Genomic DNA, 22,172 nt, shown 5'->3' with positions numbered 1-22,172 from the left:
CTAACAACAGTGCTTATGCTCCAGCTTATGCTCCAGTTGCCTTTTTCATTGATTATTTATTTTTTAAGACAGAGAAGGTCCCTCGTGCTGAGGAGCATATTGAGTGAGAGGACAGAAGTCCATTTAGGGGATGATCAGGAACTTGGAGGCAGTGTGTTTGCAAGATTCCTAGGATTTTTATAGGAACCAGAATTGAGGGTCAGGAATGAAAGGTATATATGGAATGGGGAGAGCAGGACTGCTCAGGCTTGGAGGTGGTGGGGAATTCCAGGATTTAGTACAAGATTTCTCTTTCTGTCTCTTTTTTATTTTTAACTTCTGTTCAGCAGTGAAGCCACACCCTTCCTTCTTCCTGAAAATAATGTTTAACTTCCTCTCCCTGCAGCATTACACTCCCTAGGTAATGGGAGAAGGGTGGGGGAAGTCTCCCAAGGTGGCTGGATCTCACAGTTTTCTATTGGAAGAGGAGCAGTCAAATGTATTTTTACATAGTATAACGTTGTCAGATTATTTCCTGCTGCTTAAGACAGAGCAACTTGTGTTCCGTGGCTCTAAACATTGGTGAAGATGATGTTGAGACAACTGTCTGCTTGAGGGGAATTGGGGTACTCATTTTCTTCCTATTGGAAAGAGAGACTCCTATCTCTTGTGTCTCTCTGATATGGAAGTTTCCAGTGGTAGTAGAGCATGAATATGGACAGAGCAATAAAGAAGGCCTTTGGAGGGGCGCCTGGGTGGCTCAGTCGGTTGAGCGTCCGACTTCAGCTCAGGTCATGATCTCGCGGTCCGTGGGTTCAAGCCCCGCGTCGGGCTCTGTGCTGACCCCTCAGAGCCTGGAGCCTGTTTCGGATTCTGTGTCTCCCTCTCTCTCTGACCCTCCCCCATTCATGCTCTGTCTCAAAAATAAATAAACGTTAAAAAAAAAAAAATTTAAAAAAAAGAAGGCCTTTGGAAACTCCCCAACCTAGCCTTATATTTTTAAGGACTTACCTGAGTCTCTGCTATTTACTCAGCCAATAGTTTTTGAGTGCCTGTTATGTGCCAAGCATTGGTCAGGGCACTGGAAATACATCACTGAACAAAACTGACCAAAAAATGAAAAATAAAAATACAACAAACATCTGCCCTCATAGAGCTTACCTTCTTATCCTCCAAAGACCCAGTCTGCTAGTACCAGGCCCAATTCCAGTTTTGAGGAAAGTGCTAAAACTAAGGGGTGATGTTGTTCTTTTATAAGTACTTGACAGAAGGACTCCAGGCCACAAATATCATTTTGAAAGCCCTTTTCCTGTTTGGAAAAAATAATTTGTATTTGATAGAGCAAAGGAAGGCCACAAAATGAATTATCTCCTTGTGGGCTGTGTTTCAGAACGGCCGGTTTGTGGGCGATGCTGACCTTGAGCGACAGAAATTTTCAGATCTGAAACTCAACGGACCCCAGGTAACTTCTTTGGTTCACAGTCTCAGCTGTTTCATTTGTATCTTCTTCCTTCCCCAGCCTATAAAAGCTTATGGGTGTCTTGTAAAGTACATTGTAAGTACCCCCCCCCCCCCCCATTAATTAAGAAAATAAAACAGTGGAGCTTCAATGTATAGATGATTGTATTTTGGAATGAATCTTAATGGCTGTTGATCCGGTATTTGATCCCTCAATTACTGCATCCCTTTTCTGGAATGGGCGTGCTTCTATTTCTACCTGAAATCTGGTTGGTCTTGAGCCTTAGGCAGTTTCTGAAGGGTACAGAGCCAGTCAGAAGATGGCTCTTTTGGGGATTTTTCTGGTTCATCTTAAAAGTTCTTTATTGGTTGAACTTCTTTTTTGAAGGATCACTCATATGTAGATGTAGCCGCGGTCAACACAGATCATATTCACTTTGACGACCAGAACTGGGAAGTTAAATCTGCTGTCTGCTGTCTCTGTCACTTGGGTGTTGATGTGGCTGTAGTTAACTCAGTTTATATATGTGTGTGTGTGTGTGTGTGTGTGTGTGTGTGTGTGTAATATTTGAATGTTTATTTTTGAGAGGAGAGACAGCATCGGCAGGGGAGGGGCAGAGAGAGAGGGAGACATAGAATCTGAAGCAGACTCCAGACCCTGAGCTGTCAGCACAGAGTCTGACACGGGGCTTGAACCACAAGCCACAGGATCATGACCTGAGCCAAAGTCGGACACTCAACCAACTGAGCCACCCAGATACCCCTCAGTTCATATTTGTTAGATGACTAGAACTGGGAAATTATAGCTTCTGCTCTTTTGTAGAAGTTCAAAACGTGGGGAAAGCTACCCCTCTGAAAATCCTGGGGCCCATGGAAGATGCATGAGAAGTCTTTGTCTCTAGGGAGACTGCTTGTCATTGGGTTGGACTGTTGATCTTTATGGCTGTTTCTTGCTTTTCCTCTTTTCCATACAGGATCACAGTCACCTTGTGTATAGTACCATTCCCAGGATGCAGGAGCCAGGGCAGATTGTGGAGACCTACACGGAGGAGGACCCAGAGGGAGCCATGTCTGTTGTCTCCGTGGAGACCTCTGATGATGGAACTACTCGGCGCACAGAGACCACAGTAAGCTAAGACTTATACGAGGTCGGGGATGATGGAGGAGGTCTTCTTGTGGGCTTTACTGGGAGGGATTAAGAACTTAATTAGGGTGGGGGCACTGGGGTGGCTCAGTTAGTTAGGCACCTGACTTTAGCTCAGGTCATGATCTCACAGTTCATGAGTTCAAGCCCGATGTCGGGCTCTGTGCTGACAGCTCGGAGCCTGGAGCCTGCTTTGGATTCTGTCTCCCTCTATCTCTGAACCTCCCCTCCTTGTGCTCTCTTTCTCTCTAAAAAAAAAAAAATAAACATATAAAAAAATTTAACAATTTAAAAATTAAAAAAAAAAACTTAAGGTGGATGAAAGGTGTTGAATGTATGTAGTGGAGGCATAAAGAAAGTGGTCTCTGGCCAGACAGGGAATATAGAAGAGATCTGGGAAAATCTAATGGAATGGGGAAGAAAGAAAGACCTTATAAGGTCTATAGTAGCTTCCTTTATAGGCACAGTTACTGTCAGTGCAGCTGTCCTGCCTAGGGACTTCCTCTAAGATGGAGAGGAGGGTAGGTGGTAAAGCGTAAGGCATTTCTAGATAAAGTGATCTGGCAGTAGGGGTTTATTTCATTTCTTAGAGCAGTCTAGAATTTAAGCTTCTATTGTTCACTCTTTTCTCTTTCCTTACTTGAAGGTCAAGAAAGTGGTGAAGACTGTGACAACACGGACAGTACAGCCAGTCCCTATGGGACCAGATGGGCTGCCTGTGGATGCCTCGTCAGTTTCTAACAACTATATCCAGACTCTGGGTCGTGACTTCCGCAAGAATGGCAATGGGGGACCTGGTCCCTATGTGGGGCAAGCAGGCACTGCTACTCTTCCCAGGAACTTCCACTATCCTCCTGATGGATATAGCCGCCACTATGAAGATGGTTATCCAAGTAGCAGTGACAACTATGGCAGTCTGTCCCGGGTGACCCGCATTGAGGAGCGGTATCGGCCCAGCATGGAAGGTTATCGGGCACCTAGTAGACAGGATGTCTATGGGCCCCAGCCCCAGGTTCGGGTAGGTGGGAGCAGTGTGGATCTGCATCGTTTTCATCCAGAGCCTTATGGGCTAGAGGACGACCAACGTAGCATGGGCTATGATGACCTGGATTATGGCATGATGTCTGATTATGGCACTGCCCGTCGGACGGGGACGCCCTCTGACCCTCGCCGACGACTCAGGTAGGGAAGAAAAGGGGAAGGTAAGGGTCTTTTCAAAATAGTGAAAAGGGACAGCTCTTTTTTTTTTTTTTTAAATTTATTTTGTTCATTTTATTTGTTTTAGGGAGCAAGTGGGGGAGGGGGTAGTGGGAGAGAGAGAATCTCAAGCAGGCTCCACGCTCAGCAGAGTCCATCGCCAGACTTGATCCCACTATCCTGGGTTCATGACCTGAACTGAAATCAAGAGTCAGATGGATGAGCCACCCAGGCTCCCCTTTTCTTTCTCCCAAGTGTTTTTCAATAAGAGACACTTGTGTCTTCCCTTCTGTGATTTTACTAAATATTGACTTGCTTTTTTGTCTCTTTTTCATTATAGAAGTCGTATATCTAATTATACAAAATGACTTGTGATGGTTATTGGTCTATATCCTGAAGAATGGCCTTTGCTTCTATGCCAAGAGTTTCTGCTGTTTCTGCCTAACCCCCAGTTAGAGATAGGCAGCATCACAAAGGAGCTTGGTGCCTGGGGCTGTGGGACATTCCCTTGCTCTTGTGAATTTCTTCAGCATCTGATTTGGTATTCAGAGTTGAGGGTTTTAGGCTTTCTAGGCCAGAATAGACAGTGAAGGGAGAACCCTCCCCATGGTGATTTTAATCTCAAGTTAAAAACAAACCTTGATCTCACAAAATTGACACTGTGTTTTGGTTCTTACATTTGATTATAAAATGAAATGGGGGTGGCATCCTTTGAGGGTGGTACATTAGTGACATTCTGAAAGGTCACTAAGCAGCTGCCTCTTCTGACTTTACTACTCATCCCGGAGGATTCTTTGGTGATCTGAAAAAGGGCATGATTGATGTTTGGGCTGGTAGATGGTTTGCCTTGAGAGAATGCTTTGGAATGGGGGTTGGCAAACCTTTTCTGTGAAGGACTAGATAGAACCATTTTAGGCTTTGTGGGCCATGTATAATTTTTGTTGTGTGTTGTTGTTCTTTTTACAAACTTTTAAAAATATAGAAGCCCATTTTTAGCTCGGGCTGTGCAAAAACACGTTTGGCCCATAGGCTGCCAACTCTGCTTTAGATTAAATCAGAGACATAGTGTTTACTAGGCAAGGAAAAATAAGAAGTAAAGGGGAAGATGTATAGATGTCTTGATGGTAAGGCTATCCTAGCAGCTGTTGCTGAATTTCTCTATGGGATCATAACCTTCTAAAGCAAATGCCTTTGTGCTCATTTTCCTCATAGTAGGTAGCTTTGGTTAATAATGAACTGGGCTGGGCCCAGGGGTAGAGGCCCCATTATCTAAGCCTGAGTCACTCACCTTTTAGGTATTGTATCATTTGGACAGCTAGTCCAACTCCCATGTGACTCACCTTTCATTGGGGGGAGGGGGCAGTGGGGTGGGCATCAGACCTCAGCTGGTGCAACTTGGAGCACTGGTAGATAACAGCTATCACCAAAGAGTCTGCCCAGGGTGTTGGCCCTTCTGCTTGTTAACAAATCTGCCTTTCTGACTTCCTCATTAGTAGAGTGATTGGACCTAGGCAGGTGTGGGTGGCCAGCTCATTCTCTGCTGTCCCTTGCTGTGGCAATTGACATAGAGAGCGTCTGGGGCCTGGTTCTTGGGTCTGTTCCAGGGTGGCACTGGACTTGGAAACCTGCTTGACTAGCAAGAACATTTGCTGCTTCCTGCTCTAGGCCTAGGAGAGTAATACAAGGTCAAACGGAAACAGTAAGGCAGAATGATTAGTGGAAAAAGCACTGAACCAGAAGACTTCTAGTTGTGCCTTTGCCACTAGCTACATAGCCTCAAGCAGGTCATTTAATCTTTCTGGGTACAGCTTTGTTATTTGTAAAACAAGGGAAAGAATGTCATGATCCACTGCTTGTAAAAGAAGGAAATACAACTGAGTGACCAACATCTTGGTTATAGCAATTGTTTTTGTGATTGGTTATATTAAAATAATAATCAAAGTAAAATATGCTCACTAAAAACTAGAAAACCCAGAAAGGCACACCATCCATTGATAAAGACCTATGGTTAACATTTGGTGTGTTTCCTTTCCTTTGGTGCGAGTTCTTTTTTCCTATGCAGGTAAACATACCCTGACTTTGTTTTTCTTGGCTAAACTGGAATCTTACTTAAAATACTGTTCAGTAGCTTATTTTTAAAACTCAGCTCTATAACCTGTTCATTTTGTTTCAATGATATTAAAAAAATAGTGATTTTTACTAAATGCTTCGTCCATCTGAGTTGCTGTTGTGTGGTTGATGTTGACAGCTTTGAGGCAGGCCCTTGGCTCCTGGCTAACCTTGAGGGTTGGGCTGACAGTGGGAGGGGTTTTGTGGAACAAACAACAGACTCATTTGGAGAGTTCCACACAATAGATTCTCCTCTTTCCTATGGGAGCCAAAGAGTGAGATGAGCTCACAGATAATGGGTCTCTTCCTTCCTGGTGGTTATGAATAAATAATAGTGTGACAGATTCACCCTCTAGTGGTTGCTGGTAGTACTGAAATAGGAAGAATTCTGGTTAGACTTCTCTAAACCTTCAGTTGCTTTGTTTTTGTACTTTTCTTGGTGACTGGGTATCCCAAATGCTGTGGTGTTCTGTAGCCTCTGTTTTAACAGAATCTGAGGTATTTAGAAATTAGAGGCTAGAAATCCTATCTCAAACATATTTGTTGAATAGCAGAGATGATGTTGGGGTGGACTGTGAAAATTAATGTTCAGGCTCATACCAAAGCGAAGTCCTCATGTGATGTACCAAGAAGGCATGTACTGTTTTTACTCTTATCACCTCCTCTCTTATAATTTCCAAAATAAGATAAGGAGAGGCTTAAATAAGAAGTGTGTTTAAGGGTCTAATCCCAGCAGCTGTTTCCTGTGTGTAAATGCCTCATTTCCTGTTTAGCTAAAGGCTTGTAAGAACTGTTCTCAGACATTGTTTGCTGACTTCTTTGGTTTAACCCTGTCATCTGAGGGTTTATTTCAGTCTCTATCCAGAGAGGTTAGCTGTCAGGTATCATTTAAGTGCTAAGCAGTCAGGATTTGGTTCTTTTTTTGTGATTAATGTCTCTGAATATTTGTTACTCTCTTCCAAGCTAGTAAACTTGATAGGAAAAAAAGGTAGTTTTAATCTAAATGCAGATGCCTTTAAAATTGTTACCTTCTCTCCTTAAGAAAAATTGATCAACGCATCATGTATGCAAAGGAGAGGTAAGATCTAGCGTACTGGAGCTGAAGTTACTCTTGCCTTGGAGGTGAGGGGTAATGGGAGCTCACCGGGAAACCAGACTCAACAACTTGATGTATTCGTCTTTCCTCTTGGTTTTTCCAACACTGCAGGAGCTATGAAGACATGATTGGTGAGGAGGTGCCATCGGACCAGTACTATTGGGCTCCTCTGGCCCAGCATGAACGGGGAAGTTTAGCAAGCTTGGATAGCCTGCGCAAGGGAGGGCCACCACCTCCCAACTGGAGACAGCCAGAGCTGCCAGAGGTGATAGCCATGCTAGGGTTCCGCCTGGATGCTGTCAAGTCTAATGCAGCTGCGTACCTGCAACACTTGTGCTATCGCAATGACAAGGTGAAGACCGACGTTCGGAAGCTCAAGGGAATCCCAGTACTGGTGGGGCTGTTAGACCACCCCAAAAAGGAAGTGCATCTTGGAGCCTGTGGAGCTCTCAAGAATATCTCTTTTGGGCGTGACCAGGATAACAAGATCGCCATAAAAAACTGTGATGGTGTTCCTGCCCTTGTGCGATTGCTCCGAAAGGCTCGTGATATGGACCTCACTGAAGTCATTACTGGTGAGTTACAGGCACAAGAGGACTGCTCGGTTGGGGTTACTCTTACCCCTGGAGATGTTGAGAGCTAGAAGGATTTCCAGTCCTTTTATTTTTGAGTCAAGGTCGTGAACTTGTGGTCTTTGGGTCAAATCCATCTCACAGATTTGTTTGGATCACACAAGGTTTTCAAAATTTTAAAGAATTGGTTGCTGATGTTTAAAATTCAGAAGATTTCACTTAAAATTCCAGATTCTTGGCTTCTGGTAAAAACGTGCAAGGATTGGTAACAGTAGGTTTATTTTGCTCCCTGACAGTTGGTCTGAGCTGATTGGTACGTGTGCGCTCCGGTTTGCAATAATCCTGAACGTATTCTATTGCCTTTAGCCAACTACTGCCACGTAGGAAGTTGTCTCCCAAACACTGAAGCTGGGTGTCTGCCGTTTTTCTACTCTCTTGTAATTTCTTTTAAGTATCTGCTTCTGACATACCTGCCTGGCGTGTGTGGACAATCGAGCTTGTGGCCCTTGCTTTAGAAGAGTTGTTTTTCATGTTGTGGGTCGTGATCCATTAGTGCATATTAAATACAGTTTTGTGAATCCCAATCAGTATTTCAAGAGAAAGAAAGAACAAAAAATAGGGTAGATTATTAGTTCTCAGGACTGATCTTGCCCATCAGGGGATATTTGCAGTGTCTGGAGACAGACAACTTGGCTTGTGGGGAGTGCTACTGGCATCTAATGAGTAAAAGCCAGAGATGCTAAACATCTAACAGTGGACAGGTCAGCTTCCCACAACAAAGAATTATCTGGCCTAAAAGGTCAGTGGTGCTGAAGTTGAGAAACTCTGGTAGAGATAGCCCAGTGAGCATTGCTTATAAGTATTACTTTATGAAATTTTATTTCATGACATGTATGTATGTATGTGTATGTTGAGCCATAATGTATATTTCTTACCGTGAGTCACAAACAAAAGCTTAAATATCGGTATAATGTATCTGGTTATACCAAATTATAAAGTATTGGGGAAGACTGAGAAATGATGGAGTAGGGGATTCTCTTTGGCTTTCTTCAAACATCCTGTGTTGGGTGTTGGAGAGGTTATCTGATGAGTTGTCTCTGCCAGGAACCCTGTGGAATCTCTCATCCCATGACTCAATCAAAATGGAGATTGTGGACCATGCACTGCATGCCTTGACAGATGAGGTGATCATCCCACACTCTGGTTGGGAGCGGGAACCAAATGAAGATTGCAAACCGCGCCATATCGAGTGGGAGTCGGTGCTTACCAACACAGCTGGCTGTCTTAGGTAACGTAAGGGCTTCAAGAGCATGAAGATTGAAGTTTTGAGGACTAACATTTTTTTTTTTTTCTTTTTAAATTCTTCAGCCTGTCGCTCAGCCTCCATTCCTGTGACTGGAGGAATGACTCTGACTCCGGCCTGTCTTCTACCTTTGTCACTACTCCTTTGTATGCCACATACGTTCGCTACGCTGGTTTACTTGTTGTTCCCTGCACATCCTCACTTCTGTGCCTCTTTGACTTTGTTCATTTAATTTGTAAATGTTTGTTCAGTATCTACCACATGTAAAGCAGTTGTCAAGTCCTGAGCTTGGAGCTTTTGTGTGTGTGTCTGTGTCCCTGTCCTCAATGATATGTATTTCAAGTAAGGCTGCAATGAGTGAACAAAAGGAGTACAAAATGTACTAGAAGGTAGGGGAGGAACTGTTCTTCCTTCAGTCCACATCACCCCTGTCTCTTTTATCTTTTTTCTCCTACAGATTTTTTTTTTTTTTTTTTTTAAGTAATCTCCACACCCATCGTGGGGCTTGAACTTAAAGCCCCAGGATCAAGAGTCGCACGCTCTACCGGCTGAGCCAGCCAGGTGCCCCTCCTTATTTATCTTTTGAGGCTAAACTCAAAAATGCCTTTATTTCATGAAAATTTTCTTGATATCTTCTTTCTCTCTTTGGAGTATACCCCTGTGTTCTCTGCCCCATTCTTTATTCGTCCTTCCATGAAAGAAGTATCTATTCTATCTTAAAGCACTGTTAACAGTATAAATGTCCTGAAAGTAGGGATTGTCTTAACTTTCTCTAACCGCAGTGCCGTGCTTATAACAAGTACTCACTATTCGTTATAGTGAAAAGAAAAGATACAGAGGAGGCTTGTAAATGTTGAAGATATCAAGGGAGGATTTCTAGATTTGAGTCATCTTGAAGCCTCTCCCTTTCCCCTCAGGAATGTCAGCTCAGAGAGGAGTGAGGCTCGCCGGAAACTTCGGGAATGTGATGGTTTAGTGGATGCCCTCATTTTCATTGTGCAGGCTGAGATTGGGCAGAAGGATTCAGACAGCAAGGTAAGTTGACAGCTGAGTGAATTCCATTCACAGCAACCATGAGGCACCAGTAGTGCAGACCTACCATCTCAGGCTTTCAGATGACCTGAGGTATCTGTACCAGCTCCTGTTCCCTAAAGCAGATGTTCACCATGGTTTTCTTTAGAAATTCCTTCACCTGTATAATCTGTTTTAAAGCTGTTTAGCTATATTTCCAAGGTTCTATATTTTCCTAAGTAGGAAAAAGGGTGACCCTCGGTTTTGTGTCACACACCAAATGGTGGCAGAAACCTTCCAGTAGCCTGAGGCTGCAAGGATTTTGAGAGGCTTGGTGCTCTTAAGAGGCTTTGTGAGGGATGACGGTTTGGGCTATGCTTTTGGGGATCAGTATTTTAATACTTGGATCATGGAAACCTGTACTTGCTGGGAAATCACTATAGGCATTCTCCTCGCTCATCGAGCCCTTTATCTTGTGTCCCCAAGCTTGTGGAGAACTGCGTTTGCCTTCTTCGGAATTTGTCATACCAAGTTCACCGGGAGATCCCACAGGCAGAGCGTTACCAAGAGGCACCTCCCAACGTTGCCAACAATACTGGGCCACATGCTGCCAGTTGCTTTGGGGCCAAGAAGGGCAAAGGTGACTTTTGGTTCTTTGTTCCTTGCTCTTTAATGTAGAATGGGAAAGGGAAGGAACTCTTTTAGCTTTGGGCACAAAATACTTGCTGAGCGGTACACGAGTCTGCCTAGTCAAGGATATCTCCTCGCTCTGCAGCCGCTTCCCCAGTGTCGTGTTCTCCATTCATGGCGGTGATCATGGTGGTGGTGGTGGTCATTGGTATCAGTTTGGGGGCAGTGAAGGACGAGAACTCAACTAATCTGGGGCCTTCTCCCCCATTCCTCCTTTGTGTTTCCTGTGTTTTTCTTTTCCTCCTTGCTTCCCTGCTTATTTGCCCACGATCCTGTTGACATCTCTCTCCTGCATTTTTCTTCCTTCATTTCTCTCTGCTTTCCACCTTGGGTGACGCACTGGAAGATGAGTGGTTCTCCAGAGGTGAGTGGAATCTTTTAAGGCGCTTGTGGACTTCTAATTTGCATGCTTTGGTTTTAGCTTCCCTAGTATTTCCTAACCCTTCCCTGTGGATGCATGTAGGAAAATTCAGTTGAGGAGGACCATTGAAACAAGTTCAGCTCTTTGGAGCTAATGGCTCATGGCATGCTATTTCTGGATAGCAGACCCAGGTATCAGAACTCAGGACAACAGCAACAACGGTGCTTATCCTTATCTTACCTGTCTGCTGCCTGTTTTCTGTCCTTGTTGCTGCACAGCCCCCTGCTGGGACAGCTTGTGGGGGGGGGACCTTGTTTTTTGTTTTTTTCCCCCCTCTTGATGTATCTCTGATCCAAAGATTTTGACTGAAGAATAAAAAGTACACTATGTGGACTCTTTCCTTTCTTAAACTTTTTCCCCTCCCCTCCTTTTTTTAATTTCCAAAGGGAAAAAACCCACAGAGGATCCAGCGAACGATACAGTGGATTTCCCTAAAAGAACTAGTCCTGCCCGGGGTAAGTTATCTTTTTCTTTTTAGTCTCCAGGGATCTCGGTCTCATATATATGTAGTTCACAGACAAGCGTTTGGTAGCCTAACAGTAGACTCTGCAGTATGATCACTGTTCTCTGTCCTCCTACTACTCTGGGCATGGAATGATGGTGGAGTACTGGGAAACTGGTATTGTAGCAGTAACTTAGGAAAGATGGCTTGTTGTGGCAACTTTTCAGATTATTGGAGGATGGGTAGGGTCCTGAACCCATCTAGGCCAGAAACGGAGGTGCTCTAAGTAACCACTACTGTCCTTAGGACTGTAATTTTTCTAAGAAGCCTCTTTCTCACAGTTTGGGTGTTTATGTTTACCAGTACAGTGAGTTTAAAATTCACAGTTCTTCATGGATGTAAAAATTTTAGATGTTGTTAAATCTAGGATAGGCTTTGTACTTAGTCATAGTAAAGGTAGACAGAATGATTCAGTTAAGTTAGAAATAATTCACTTGAGATGAGGAATCTTTAACCCTGAGCGGTGTCAGTGGGCACCTGAATGCCCTGAGTGCCAAGGCCAAAGTAGACTGTGGAAGAGAGGAGACAAAGAGAAAAGAGAGAAAGGAGTTGTATATGAGTTGAGGTCTGTTCTGCTCTTCCCATGGATGAATTATTCTTAAGAAGGCATGGAATCAAGCCTCTGAGTTTGCTCTTGGGTGAGTGGGAGAGTATAGGGGGTCTAATGGTATAGGAGCATAAATCCATCAATACAGAGTACTGAGGCTGAACTTCAACCAGCCAGAGCCTGGTGTTTAGGTAATGACTAGCATCCCCTGCTTTCCTGCCCTTTCTTGTGCAGGCTATGAGCTTTTATTTCAGCCAGAGGTGGTTCGGATATACATCTCACTCCTCAAGGAGAGCAAGACTCCTGCCATCCTAGAAGCCTCAGCTGGAGCTATCCAGAACTTGTGTGCTGGGCGCTGGACGGTGAGTACCTTTCAGAAAATAGACTTAGAGATGGGAGAACTTACCTAACTAGTTTGCCACCGTGTGTAATCTGTTCCACCTCTTCTTGTGTGTTACTTCCAGTATGGTCGATACATCCGCTCTGCTCTGCGTCAAGAGAAGGCTCTTTCTGCCATTGCTGACCTCCTGACCAGTGAACACGAGCGTGTAGTGAAAGCTGCGTCCGGAGCACTGAGAAATCTGGCGGTAGACGCTCGCAACAAAGAACTGATTGGTAAGGAGTTGGATGCACACCGTTAATCTCAGTATCAGTACCAAGCCTTTAGTCTGGCAGATGCTAAAGAGTTATTATTGCAGTGACTGAGAGGAGGGGTCCTGGCTAGTCCTCCATAGTTTGTGGTTCTGAGGGTTCTAGTTTAATGGTTCCTAGAAAGACAAGAACTGGTAACTCTTCAAAACTAGAATAAAAACAGCTATTCTTCATTAAGCACTTGCTTTGTTAGTGGGCGTTGTAACATATTTGATATAAAGTATTCACATAGTTTCAATGTGACTAACGGGGAGAATAAATAAAGGAGTAAGAAGGACCATATGTTCATGGCTCTTCTGATACGATAACCCCATAGCAAAATGAAGTTGATTCATGTGGACAGTGAATTGCACTTAATATGATTGATGCAAGTAAGTACAGTGTTAGGCTCCATATACTGGACTTGCTTTGTTCTCCCTGCACACAGTCCTTCTGTCTTAACGCTGTAGGTAAACATGCTATTCCGAACTTGGTAAAGAACCTGCCAGGAGGGCAGCAGAGCTCTTCCCAGAATTTCTCTGAGGACACTGTGGTCTCTCTTTTGAACACCATCAATGAGGTTATTGCTGAGAACTTGGAGGCTGCCAAAAAGCTTCGAGAGACACAGGGTATTGAGAAGCTGGTGTTGATCAACAAATCAGGGTGAGTTTAACACTGAAAATGACAACTGGAAGAGTTTGTGTGTGAGAGGGGAGTTACTAGGAAGGAGCGTTCCATGTTTGCTTTCTTATTTACATATAAAGTGTGAAGAGATAATGCTGTCTTAATGTTTTGTCTTAATGTTGAGCTATAAATTGACAACAGACCTGTTGCATCAAACATTTTTTTGTGTCACTGTTTGGGACACAGTACAAAACTTGGTGAATACTTGATCTTGCCCATTTCGGCATTTCTTCTTATGTTACGTTATATTGGAGAGTACAGGCTCTCAGCTTCCTCCTTGGTCTTAACACCCAAATTCCATATCGTATTACTTTCCTCAAAAGGAACCGTTCAGAAAAAGAAGTCCGAGCAGCAGCACTTGTATTACAGACAATCTGGGGATATAAGGAGCTGCGGAAGCCACTGGAAAAAGAAGGATGGAAGAAATCAGACTTTCAGGTAGAGTAACTCTTGGGCCTGAGACTTGACCCTTTTTTCCCTTGGTTTCACGTAACACTTTTGTCTTTGGTTCCTTCCTCCTCACTATTGCCTTAAGTCCTGCTTTATCCCAAGTCTTTCTGAGTAAGGAGATCATTCAGTTTACTCCTTCCCGGAAAAGAACGATGCTGTGCTTCATTTGGTGCCAGAATAGCTGTGGTTCTCCTCGGTGCCACAGCATGCTGTCCACATTTGTGGGGACAAGGGAAGATGGCCTGTTTGACTTTTCCCCAGATGTGCCATAGCCCCTTGAAGGAATTTACTGGAAACTAGGTCACCTTCTGATAGTGCGAGTGTTTGGTACCTCTGTAATCTCCTGTTCAGGAACATAAATAGAAGCCACAAAACCCTCATTTGTTTCACTATGTAGATATTTAACCCATATGAGGTACCTTTTGGGAAGAGCTATATTTGGGAATAGGAACCTAAAGATCTGTGCCCGTTGGGAAATAAAATATGGGTGAGTTCAGTATTCTGTGACATTGTTGCATTTTATGTTTGCTTCCAGGTAAATCTAAACAATGCTTCTCGAAGCCAGAGCAGTCATTCATATGATGACAGCACTCTCCCTCTCATTGACCGGAACCCAAAATCAGGTACAGTGTCTGGGGGGCGTACCCCTCTGCTTTTACTCCACCACGGCTATTCTTCAGTGGGCTTACTTCCCGTGGAATAGAATATGTATTTGTTACTGCATGAGCTAGCCTTTTGGTAGACGGTAATAATACTTTACCTCAGGATTGTACCACACAGGCTGGTAGGCCTGAGCATTAGAAGAGAAAACAGGCAGTAGCCTGGAAGTGATCCTGTCTTTGCTTGCGGACTTACAACTGTTTTCTCTGTTTGAGAGATAATTGACATATATCATTGTGTAAATTTAAGGTGTACAACATAGTGCTTTGATGTATGTATATATTGCATAATGATTATTTTTTGGTTTTTAAATTTCCACATAATACCATGTAATATGTGGACTGTTGAAAAATTAGAAAATTCAGGTAACCAGAAAAATAACAACAAAAATCACTTATTTCTGTTACCCAGAGATCACTGCTGCTATTTGTGGTTTTATCTTTTAAACACTTTTGCCGTGTGAGCAAATAAATTTTGCGCCCCAAAGATGAATTAGCGTATTTTATGAAACATTTTCTTTTTCATGAAAGTGTGCTGTAACCCTTATTATCTTGCTGACACTTGACTTTTGCCTCCATTAGGGTTCTCTCTCTCTCTCTTTTTTTAAGGTTTTTATTTTGAGAGAGAGAGAGATTGAGAGAGACAGAGTGTGAGCAGGAGAGGGGCAGAGAGAGAGGGAGACAGAATCTGAAGCAGGCTCCAGGCTCTGAGCTGTCAGCACAGAGCCCGACACGGGGCTCGAACTCACAAACTCTGAGATCATGACCTGAGCCAAAGTCAGACGCTTAACCGACTGAGCCACCCAGGTGTTCCAACATCAGGGTTCTTGAGATGTGGTGTGAGGATCCCCATGTCTGTTGACATCTGTGCTGACTATGCAGAAGCAGTGGGAGTGTTTGCAGCAGCAGCTATGGCACCAACCCCATACCACTAGCCGTCCTAGGCTTCATGGCCATGCGCTCACAATGTAAAAAAGAGCCAGTTTCACTTGTTAACGTACTTGATGGAGCTGTAAGAATTACTAATTTTATTGTTTGTGACCTTGAGCACACGTCTTTTTGAAATCTCCCTTGCTGATGAAAAAAGAAGTACTTGGTGAGCCCTGTGCTGCATCAGAGTGTGGTAGTGGACCTGGAGGAAAGCACAGGTGCTCTAGTTGGAGTTTCTGAGTGGACCAGCCACTCTTTTTACGGAATGCCATTTTTACTTGGGAAAAAATGGCAAGCTATGGTTTTAGACTTGAGTATTTGCTAGACATTTTCTTAAAAATGAATGCAATGAGCTTGTCACTTTCAGGAAAAATAACTAACAGTACTTGTTGCCTGAATTTTCAAGTGAAAAACTTGTACCTGCCATTATGAGCCTGATAACACACCCATACTTAAGACTATTTATTTATTTATTTATTTATTTATTTATTTATGGTTTATTTTATTTATGGGGTGGGGACACGCACAGAGAGAGGGAGAGAGAGAATCCCAATCAGGCTCTACACTGCCAACACAGAGCCCGACATGGGGCTTGAACTCCTGAAACTGAGATCATGACCTGAGCAAAAATCAAGAGTCGGATGCTTAATCAACTGAGTCACATGGGCACCCCAAAAGACATTTTAATCAAACCAGTGGTGATAGTAATGAATGTGATTTTTTTTTTGATGTTGTATAATGAAATGTGTTAACATGTAGAAGATCTGCATTACTCTATGAACCAGTATTTTCCAAATGACTAGTGTGTGGTGTTTCAGAATCATGAATGGGTAACTGACCCATTCAAAGTGCAAGACAGACCAATGCATTTTAATTTAACAAAGTGTGAAGAAGAGGTCATTCATTTGGATTCAGATTCTACATTACTGCTAACTTTAGAGAAACTCAACTTGCTCTTTAGAGAAATTCTACTTGTTGTGTATTAGTGTACTATCAAAGAATATACATAATTATCTGAAAAATTGTTGAAAATTCTTTTTCCAACTTTTTGTCTGTGGGAGGCTGGATTTTCTTCATATACTTCAACTAAAATAACATCATGACAGATTGAACACAGAAGTAGATAGGAAAATCCAGCTGTCTTCTATTAAGCCAAACTTTAAAGACATGCAAAAATGTAAAAAAAAAAAAAAACAAAACCAAAAACAAAAACCCACAAACCTGCTTTTAAAAAACATTAAAATGTTAACATGGAATAAGTTTTTTTAACTTAAATGTTTATTTTGAGAGAGAGAGAGAGCACGGGGGAGGGGCAGAGGGAGAGGGAGAATCCCAAGCAGGCTCCGCACTGTCAGCATAGAGCCTGAGGTGGGGCTTGATCTCATGAATCATGACCTGGGCTGAAATCAGGACTTAGAAGCTTAACCGACTGAGCCACCCAGGCACCCCTATTTTTACTGTTAAAAAAATATTTATTGGGGCGCCTGGGTGGTGCAGTCGGTTAAGCGTCCGACTTCAGCCAGGTCACGATCTCGCGGTCCGTGAGTTCGAGCCCCGTGTCAGGCTCTGGGCTGATGGCTCAGAGCCTGGAGCCTGTTTCCGATTCTGTGTCTCCCTCTCTCTCTGCCCCTCCCCCGTTCATGCTCTGTCTTTCTCTGTCCCAAAAATAAATAAACGTTGAAAAAAAAATTAAAAAAAAAATATTTATTTAATTATTTATTTATTTATTTTCGAGAGAGGCAGACCGAGTCCAAGTGGGGTAGGGGCAGAGAGAGAGGGAGAGAGAAAACCCCAAGCAGGCTCTACACTGTCAGTGCAGAACCCAACATGGGGCTCGAACAGTGAGATCATGACCTGAGCTGAAATCAAGAGTCAGGTGCTGAACCACCTGAGCCACCCAGATGCCACCCTATTTTTTCTTTTAAGTGAAATACTTAAAATTTCTCAATACAGGAAGATAGTAATATATATATAACTGACACCAGTGAATACTTTTTGGATCTTCATAATTTTTAAGACTGTGTAAAGGGGTCTGGAGACCAAATAATTTAACAAGTACTTGTTAAGAGTGAATGGTTGTTAAGAGTGAACGTTAGGGTTCCATTGGAAAGGGATCTCTTAAGTCCCCTGAGGGCTTTGTCTAGTGCCTGGCACATAGTGGGTGCTCAGTAAAAATTTGATGGGAGGGAGGGAGGACCAACCAGAGAGCAATTTTTTTGATGAGTATAGATTTTGAAGAGTTGGTTTTTGACCTGGATAACTTTCTGACTCCGTATAGATAAGAAACCTGATCGGGAAGAAATTCAGATGAGCAGTATGGGATCAAACACAAAATCATTAGGTAGGTGATTAATTCCTGCCTAAGGACACGGAGTTATATTTGATTGGGATGAGAACTGTCTGGCTCTGCAGTTTCTTTTCTAGCACCTTCATGATCCTGGGAGAGCATTCATTGGCTGGACATTTCTATTTGGAAGGATGTGAGGAGATTTAGTGAAACTTGATATATCTACTTTCTTCCACATTCCCACATATTCAAAGGTTCAAAAAAAAAAACCCCAAATCTTAATTCACCCTTGTGCCCACCCCCACGTACTACAGAATTATGTTTGGGTCCTTAAACTGTTACCGAGTTTCACAGGCTGACCCCCAGGCTCCCTTTCCATCTTCTTTCCATGTACTCTGTTTCAGCCCACCTGGTCTAATTTGCTATTTTGTCTCTTTACTCTACTTTTTAAATTTTTCTCAGAGCATACTTCCTGCTGGAATGCCCTTCTTCCCCTTTGCTTTGCTAAATTTTCTTTATCCCCAGAGGCTTAACCAAGTCCTGTCTCCTTTGTTAGGTGCTTCCTGACTGTTGCAGCACCCCTACGCTCTCTTCTTAATTCCAATACCGTTTATAGACAGATCTCTTCTGTTTTGCTTTATTATCATGTGTCATACTCTGTGTGTTTCATTTAATTGTCTTCCCAACTAGATTCAAATTATTTTTAAGTCAGGGACCTTAAGTCAAGGACTAGAACTTAATGACTTTCTGGAGCATTTGACAAAGTTTACTTCCCAACAGGGGTGCCTAATTCACACTTATCTGTTTAATATGTATGGTACACCAGAGGGAATATCGTATTTCTTGTACTTTTTTCATTAGATAACAACTATTCCACACTGAATGAGAGAGGGGACCACAACAGAACACTGGATCGATCCGGGGATCTAGGTGAAATGGAGCCATTGAAGGGAACACCCCTGATGGTAAATTCTCTTTTATATACTCTTGTCCTTCTAAGGCTAGTTCTGTTTTGAAACCTTCATGTTTTGTGAAATAGGAAGAAAGTACCTAGTGAAAGACAGTATCCTTTTCTGATAGGGATTTTCAGGAAAAGTAGGAGTTTTGACTCCTGTTGAGATTTCTTGGGTCATAATTCTGCAACGGTCAGGTTAGGAGAAGGAAGACCATAAATGTATTGCTGATGTGACTAATGCCAATAGATTCTCATACATTACTCTCTTCCTGTCCCTGCCTTTTCTTGAATATCTTGCCCTTTTCTTACTATCCTCTTGTTTTGTTTGAGTTGACCAGTTTCGGGATTTTCCTTAGGTTTGGCACATACTCATGAGGTTTCTATTTCCTTACTCTCATACTAACAAATTGCATGTGTTCACAGCAGGACAAGGGGCAGGAATCTCTGGAGGAAGAGTTGGATGATGAGGGGGACCAAGTGTCTAACCCCTCCATGGTATGTCCTCCAGCCACCCCCAAGATCGTCCTTGAGGAAGGAGGTCCCTATGTGCCAGCAGTTTGCCAATCAAGCTGATCCAATCGGGCCAGAGACCCTAGTCTCAGCCGCTTGGCGCTTGGGGGTGCTGCTTCTGTGATTATTGCCTCTTAAGAGGCTGGGACGTGCCTCTGGTGATCTGATTCTCCATTCCGTGCTGCTTTCCTCCCTCTGGATTTGCTCAACTGTCTTTTGGTTCTCCTCATTCCCAACCCTATTAACGTTTCTTTCTCTTTTTTCCCTGCAGCAGAAGATTTAGCACCACTGTCTGCGCTACATCTGGGCTTATAATATATGTACTTTTATTTTTTGGTGGTGAAATGGACTGATGATTTTTCCCTTTCTTCGCTGGACTGTTGTGCCAACTGCCAGGCTGCCTCCTGCCCTTATAGCCCTAAGTGGCCACCTTCTTTCTACCAACTCCTACCTTCTTCCAGTGAAGCTTAATTGTCCCTCCTCCCCCCTCCAGATCCCCTCCAGTTGCTCCCAAGAAGCCTGACTCAGTTATATGCATATCTTGAGAAACTGCTGCAAATTAGCTCTTTTTGCCAGTTCTCCCTGGAACTCTTGGCCTTGTGTGGAGGGAGGGAGAGAGTGGGAATCCTCACTGGAAGCCATGGGAAGAATTGGAAGTTACATGCTGTCTATGCAGTGTCCAGCACTCTGATAAACTGATGATTCTTAATCAAGATTTTTTTTTTCTTGGTGGGGAAGGGACTTTTATTTTTTTGGAGAATCGGAAGTGTGAGCTCTTCCCGTATTCCTGATGACTATTTTTGAATCAAAGAAGGCTGGCAACATTGGCACATTCCACCTGGCAAGGGCCCTTGAGTAAGTGAAGGTCTCCTAGAACTGAGATTAAGAAACCTTGGTCTCATCTCCAGGCCAGGGACCACTGTGGACCTACAGACTCCATCTCTTCTCCAAGCCTCATGCCAACCCTCAGCTGCTGCCACTGCCCTTTACTAAGGCTGTCCTTAATCTTCCTCTCCCATCCTGTGAAATGTCTGCTGACTTGGCCTGGCCATTTGCAAGAGGCTGTAGAAAGAGGAGAATGTGTCAAGGAAGACTTTTTGGGTGAGAAGGATCAAAAAGATGTCTTCTGGGGAGGAGAAGAACCTCTAGCAGGAGCTAGTAGGAATGTACATGAATCAGTTAGTCTGAAACTGGCAGGAAGCTTTGAAGCTGGCTTCCCCCCTGCCCTTCTTTCTCCTTTTCTTACCCTTCTAGCTCTGTCCTCCCCTGCCTTTTCCCTGGATTGGTTGGCTGACAAAAGGACTTGATGTACATACTCCTGCCCCCTTTACCCTTAAAAGGTGGGGGATCGCCCCTGGATTTGCCTCTTCTTTGTGCCTTTGGCCTGGGGTGCATCTCCTCCTTCCCTTCCATGTGCCTTTCTTTGCCTCTGCAGTCTCATTTTCATGATTTTGCAAATTATATTTTGTTGCTTTCTTACCCACTATTGGCCCTAACTAGCAGAAAGGAGGGATGACCTAGAGAACCTCAGATTCTCCACTGGGAATTGGTAGAACCTCTGATTTCAGCCATTCAGCTTTGCTCAATAGTATATGGTTGGGGTTTTGCAAACATCCTGTTCTGATGAATCTCAAAATGTGGGAGGAGTGAGTGGTGCGACTCTTACTCCTTAGTTGCCCAGAATTTATCGTCATCTCCCAAGGGACCGGAGGGAAGTCACATCTGTGCCCTCCCTGCCCCACCCCACCCCCAGCATCTCCTCCTTTCTGTTTAGTGTTTATTAGTGGGTTGGGCTAGAGGAATCAGCTGCTATGCTGGTTGATTTTTTTTAACCCTTTTCCTTATTTGCCTTTTACTCCTCCCCTTAATCTAAAAGCTCTGTTCAATGCAACTGGAAATCTTTATCCTTCTCTCTCCCCCTTCCCTTATATATTGAGGCTATGGGGTAGGAGACAAGTGCACAACCCACCACCCCCCTTCCCTTTCCCCTATGCATTAAAATCCCTTATTTACCGCCCCCTCCCCCCATTTCTTCCCACTCCTTTTCTGGCAAAAAGGAGCCTTTTCCTCTCTGTGACCCTAAGAACATACTGCACAGGGGAAATTGCCCCCATCTGGACCTGGCTCCACTCTTGGTTTCTCTTGTCCTCTTCTGCTCTTTTCCTGGTGCTCTTTTTCTCGGTGGGGTGTGGGTAATAGAACAGCCATGGGCTTTTGGGGACCTTTAACTATTTTTTTTCTTTTTTGTTTATAAAAACACTAAACATTCAATTCCAGAGAACCAAAAATCCCACCTCCCCACCGAACAGTACTAAGGGGCGTGTCTTCTGCTCCATACCTTTTCTGTTTTCCTTTCTCTCTTGTTAATGCTTTTAAAAACAAATGAGTTTTTTATATAAATAAAGTTTTTAAAGTGTGTATGTGGGGGGTCTGTGTCATTTCTTCACTTTAAGCTGTATCTCTTCCTTCCTTTTCATCTCGGTTATTTCCTTATGTGTATCAGTGTCCTTCTTCTCTCCAGAGCAGCCAGAAGGGGCTTTACCAGGAGCGGATTACTTTGAGCTCAGTCCTAAGTCTTACCAAGCAACATTGTTGGTAATTACATATGCAACATTTTTCCCCTCAAGATTCTTAAAAATTAAATGTGGGGCGCGGGAAGCTTATTGCTAACTTAGAGATAGGAAACTGAAGTATAGGAATTAATGACTTTCTTAGTCACTGGATTTGTTTTGCAACATTTGGCAAAACTAACATTGAACAAAAGCCCATTGCGATACGTGGCCCTCTTGAACATTTAACTTTATGGGTAGAAGATTAGAAGCTAACAACTCCAGTTGCCTTCCTCCAATATTCCCTCATTTCATAAATATGAAAATGTAGAATTAAAAGGCTCATGTGTATAAGTACTGAATACTGGGCCAGAATGTTGCTTTTCAGGCTATCGGTAATCCTTTAGTAAGAAGACAAGGGGACAGACCTATAGCTGCTTTTGTGTCCTACCAAGTAATATGTGGGTGAGTCACAAACACTTGCTGGGT

At 43.4% G+C, this 22,172-nt stretch overlaps 1 protein-coding gene across 15 annotated transcripts in view; it reads left to right on the top strand.

Annotated features, from left to right (window-relative positions):
- CTNND1 (catenin delta 1) overlaps positions 1–21,554 on the top strand; it is a 51,892-nt gene extending 30,338 nt beyond the window's left edge. For 5 of the 15 annotated variants that reach the window (XM_053203143.1, XM_015077450.3, XM_027045012.2 and 2 more), the window contains 18 exons: positions 1,370–1,441; positions 2,412–2,564; positions 3,228–3,763; positions 7,095–7,558; positions 8,660–8,843; positions 9,776–9,893; positions 10,356–10,509; positions 10,906–10,923; positions 11,367–11,435; positions 12,264–12,391; positions 12,494–12,644; positions 13,130–13,322; positions 13,667–13,781; positions 14,329–14,416; positions 17,661–17,723; positions 18,531–18,634; positions 19,048–19,119; positions 19,406–21,554. In XM_053203143.1, the coding sequence (XP_053059118.1) occupies positions 1,370–1,441; positions 2,412–2,564; positions 3,228–3,763; positions 7,095–7,558; positions 8,660–8,843; positions 9,776–9,893; positions 10,356–10,509; positions 10,906–10,923; positions 11,367–11,435; positions 12,264–12,391; positions 12,494–12,644; positions 13,130–13,322; positions 13,667–13,781; positions 14,329–14,416; positions 17,661–17,723; positions 18,531–18,634; positions 19,048–19,119; positions 19,406–19,417 (2,694 nt within the window). In that variant the 3' untranslated portion in view covers positions 19,418–21,554. The remainder of the gene's footprint in view (positions 1–1,369; positions 1,442–2,411; positions 2,565–3,227; positions 3,764–7,094; positions 7,559–8,659; positions 8,844–9,775; positions 9,894–10,355; positions 10,510–10,905; positions 10,924–11,366; positions 11,436–12,263; positions 12,392–12,493; positions 12,645–13,129; positions 13,323–13,666; positions 13,782–14,328; positions 14,417–17,660; positions 17,724–18,530; positions 18,635–19,047; positions 19,120–19,405) is intronic. The other 10 variants (XM_027045013.2, XM_027045015.2, XM_027045014.2 and 7 more) reach the window with 10 other exon arrangements.
- Positions 21,555–22,172: the final 618 nt, after the last annotated feature.

Source organism: Acinonyx jubatus, chromosome D1 (assembly GCF_027475565.1).
Source record: "Acinonyx jubatus isolate Ajub_Pintada_27869175 chromosome D1, VMU_Ajub_asm_v1.0, whole genome shotgun sequence".
NCBI classification, from domain to species: domain Eukaryota; kingdom Metazoa; phylum Chordata; class Mammalia; order Carnivora; family Felidae; genus Acinonyx; species Acinonyx jubatus.
Note: the sequence above shows the minus strand (reverse complement) of the source record. Positions and strands in the feature narration are given on the sequence as shown.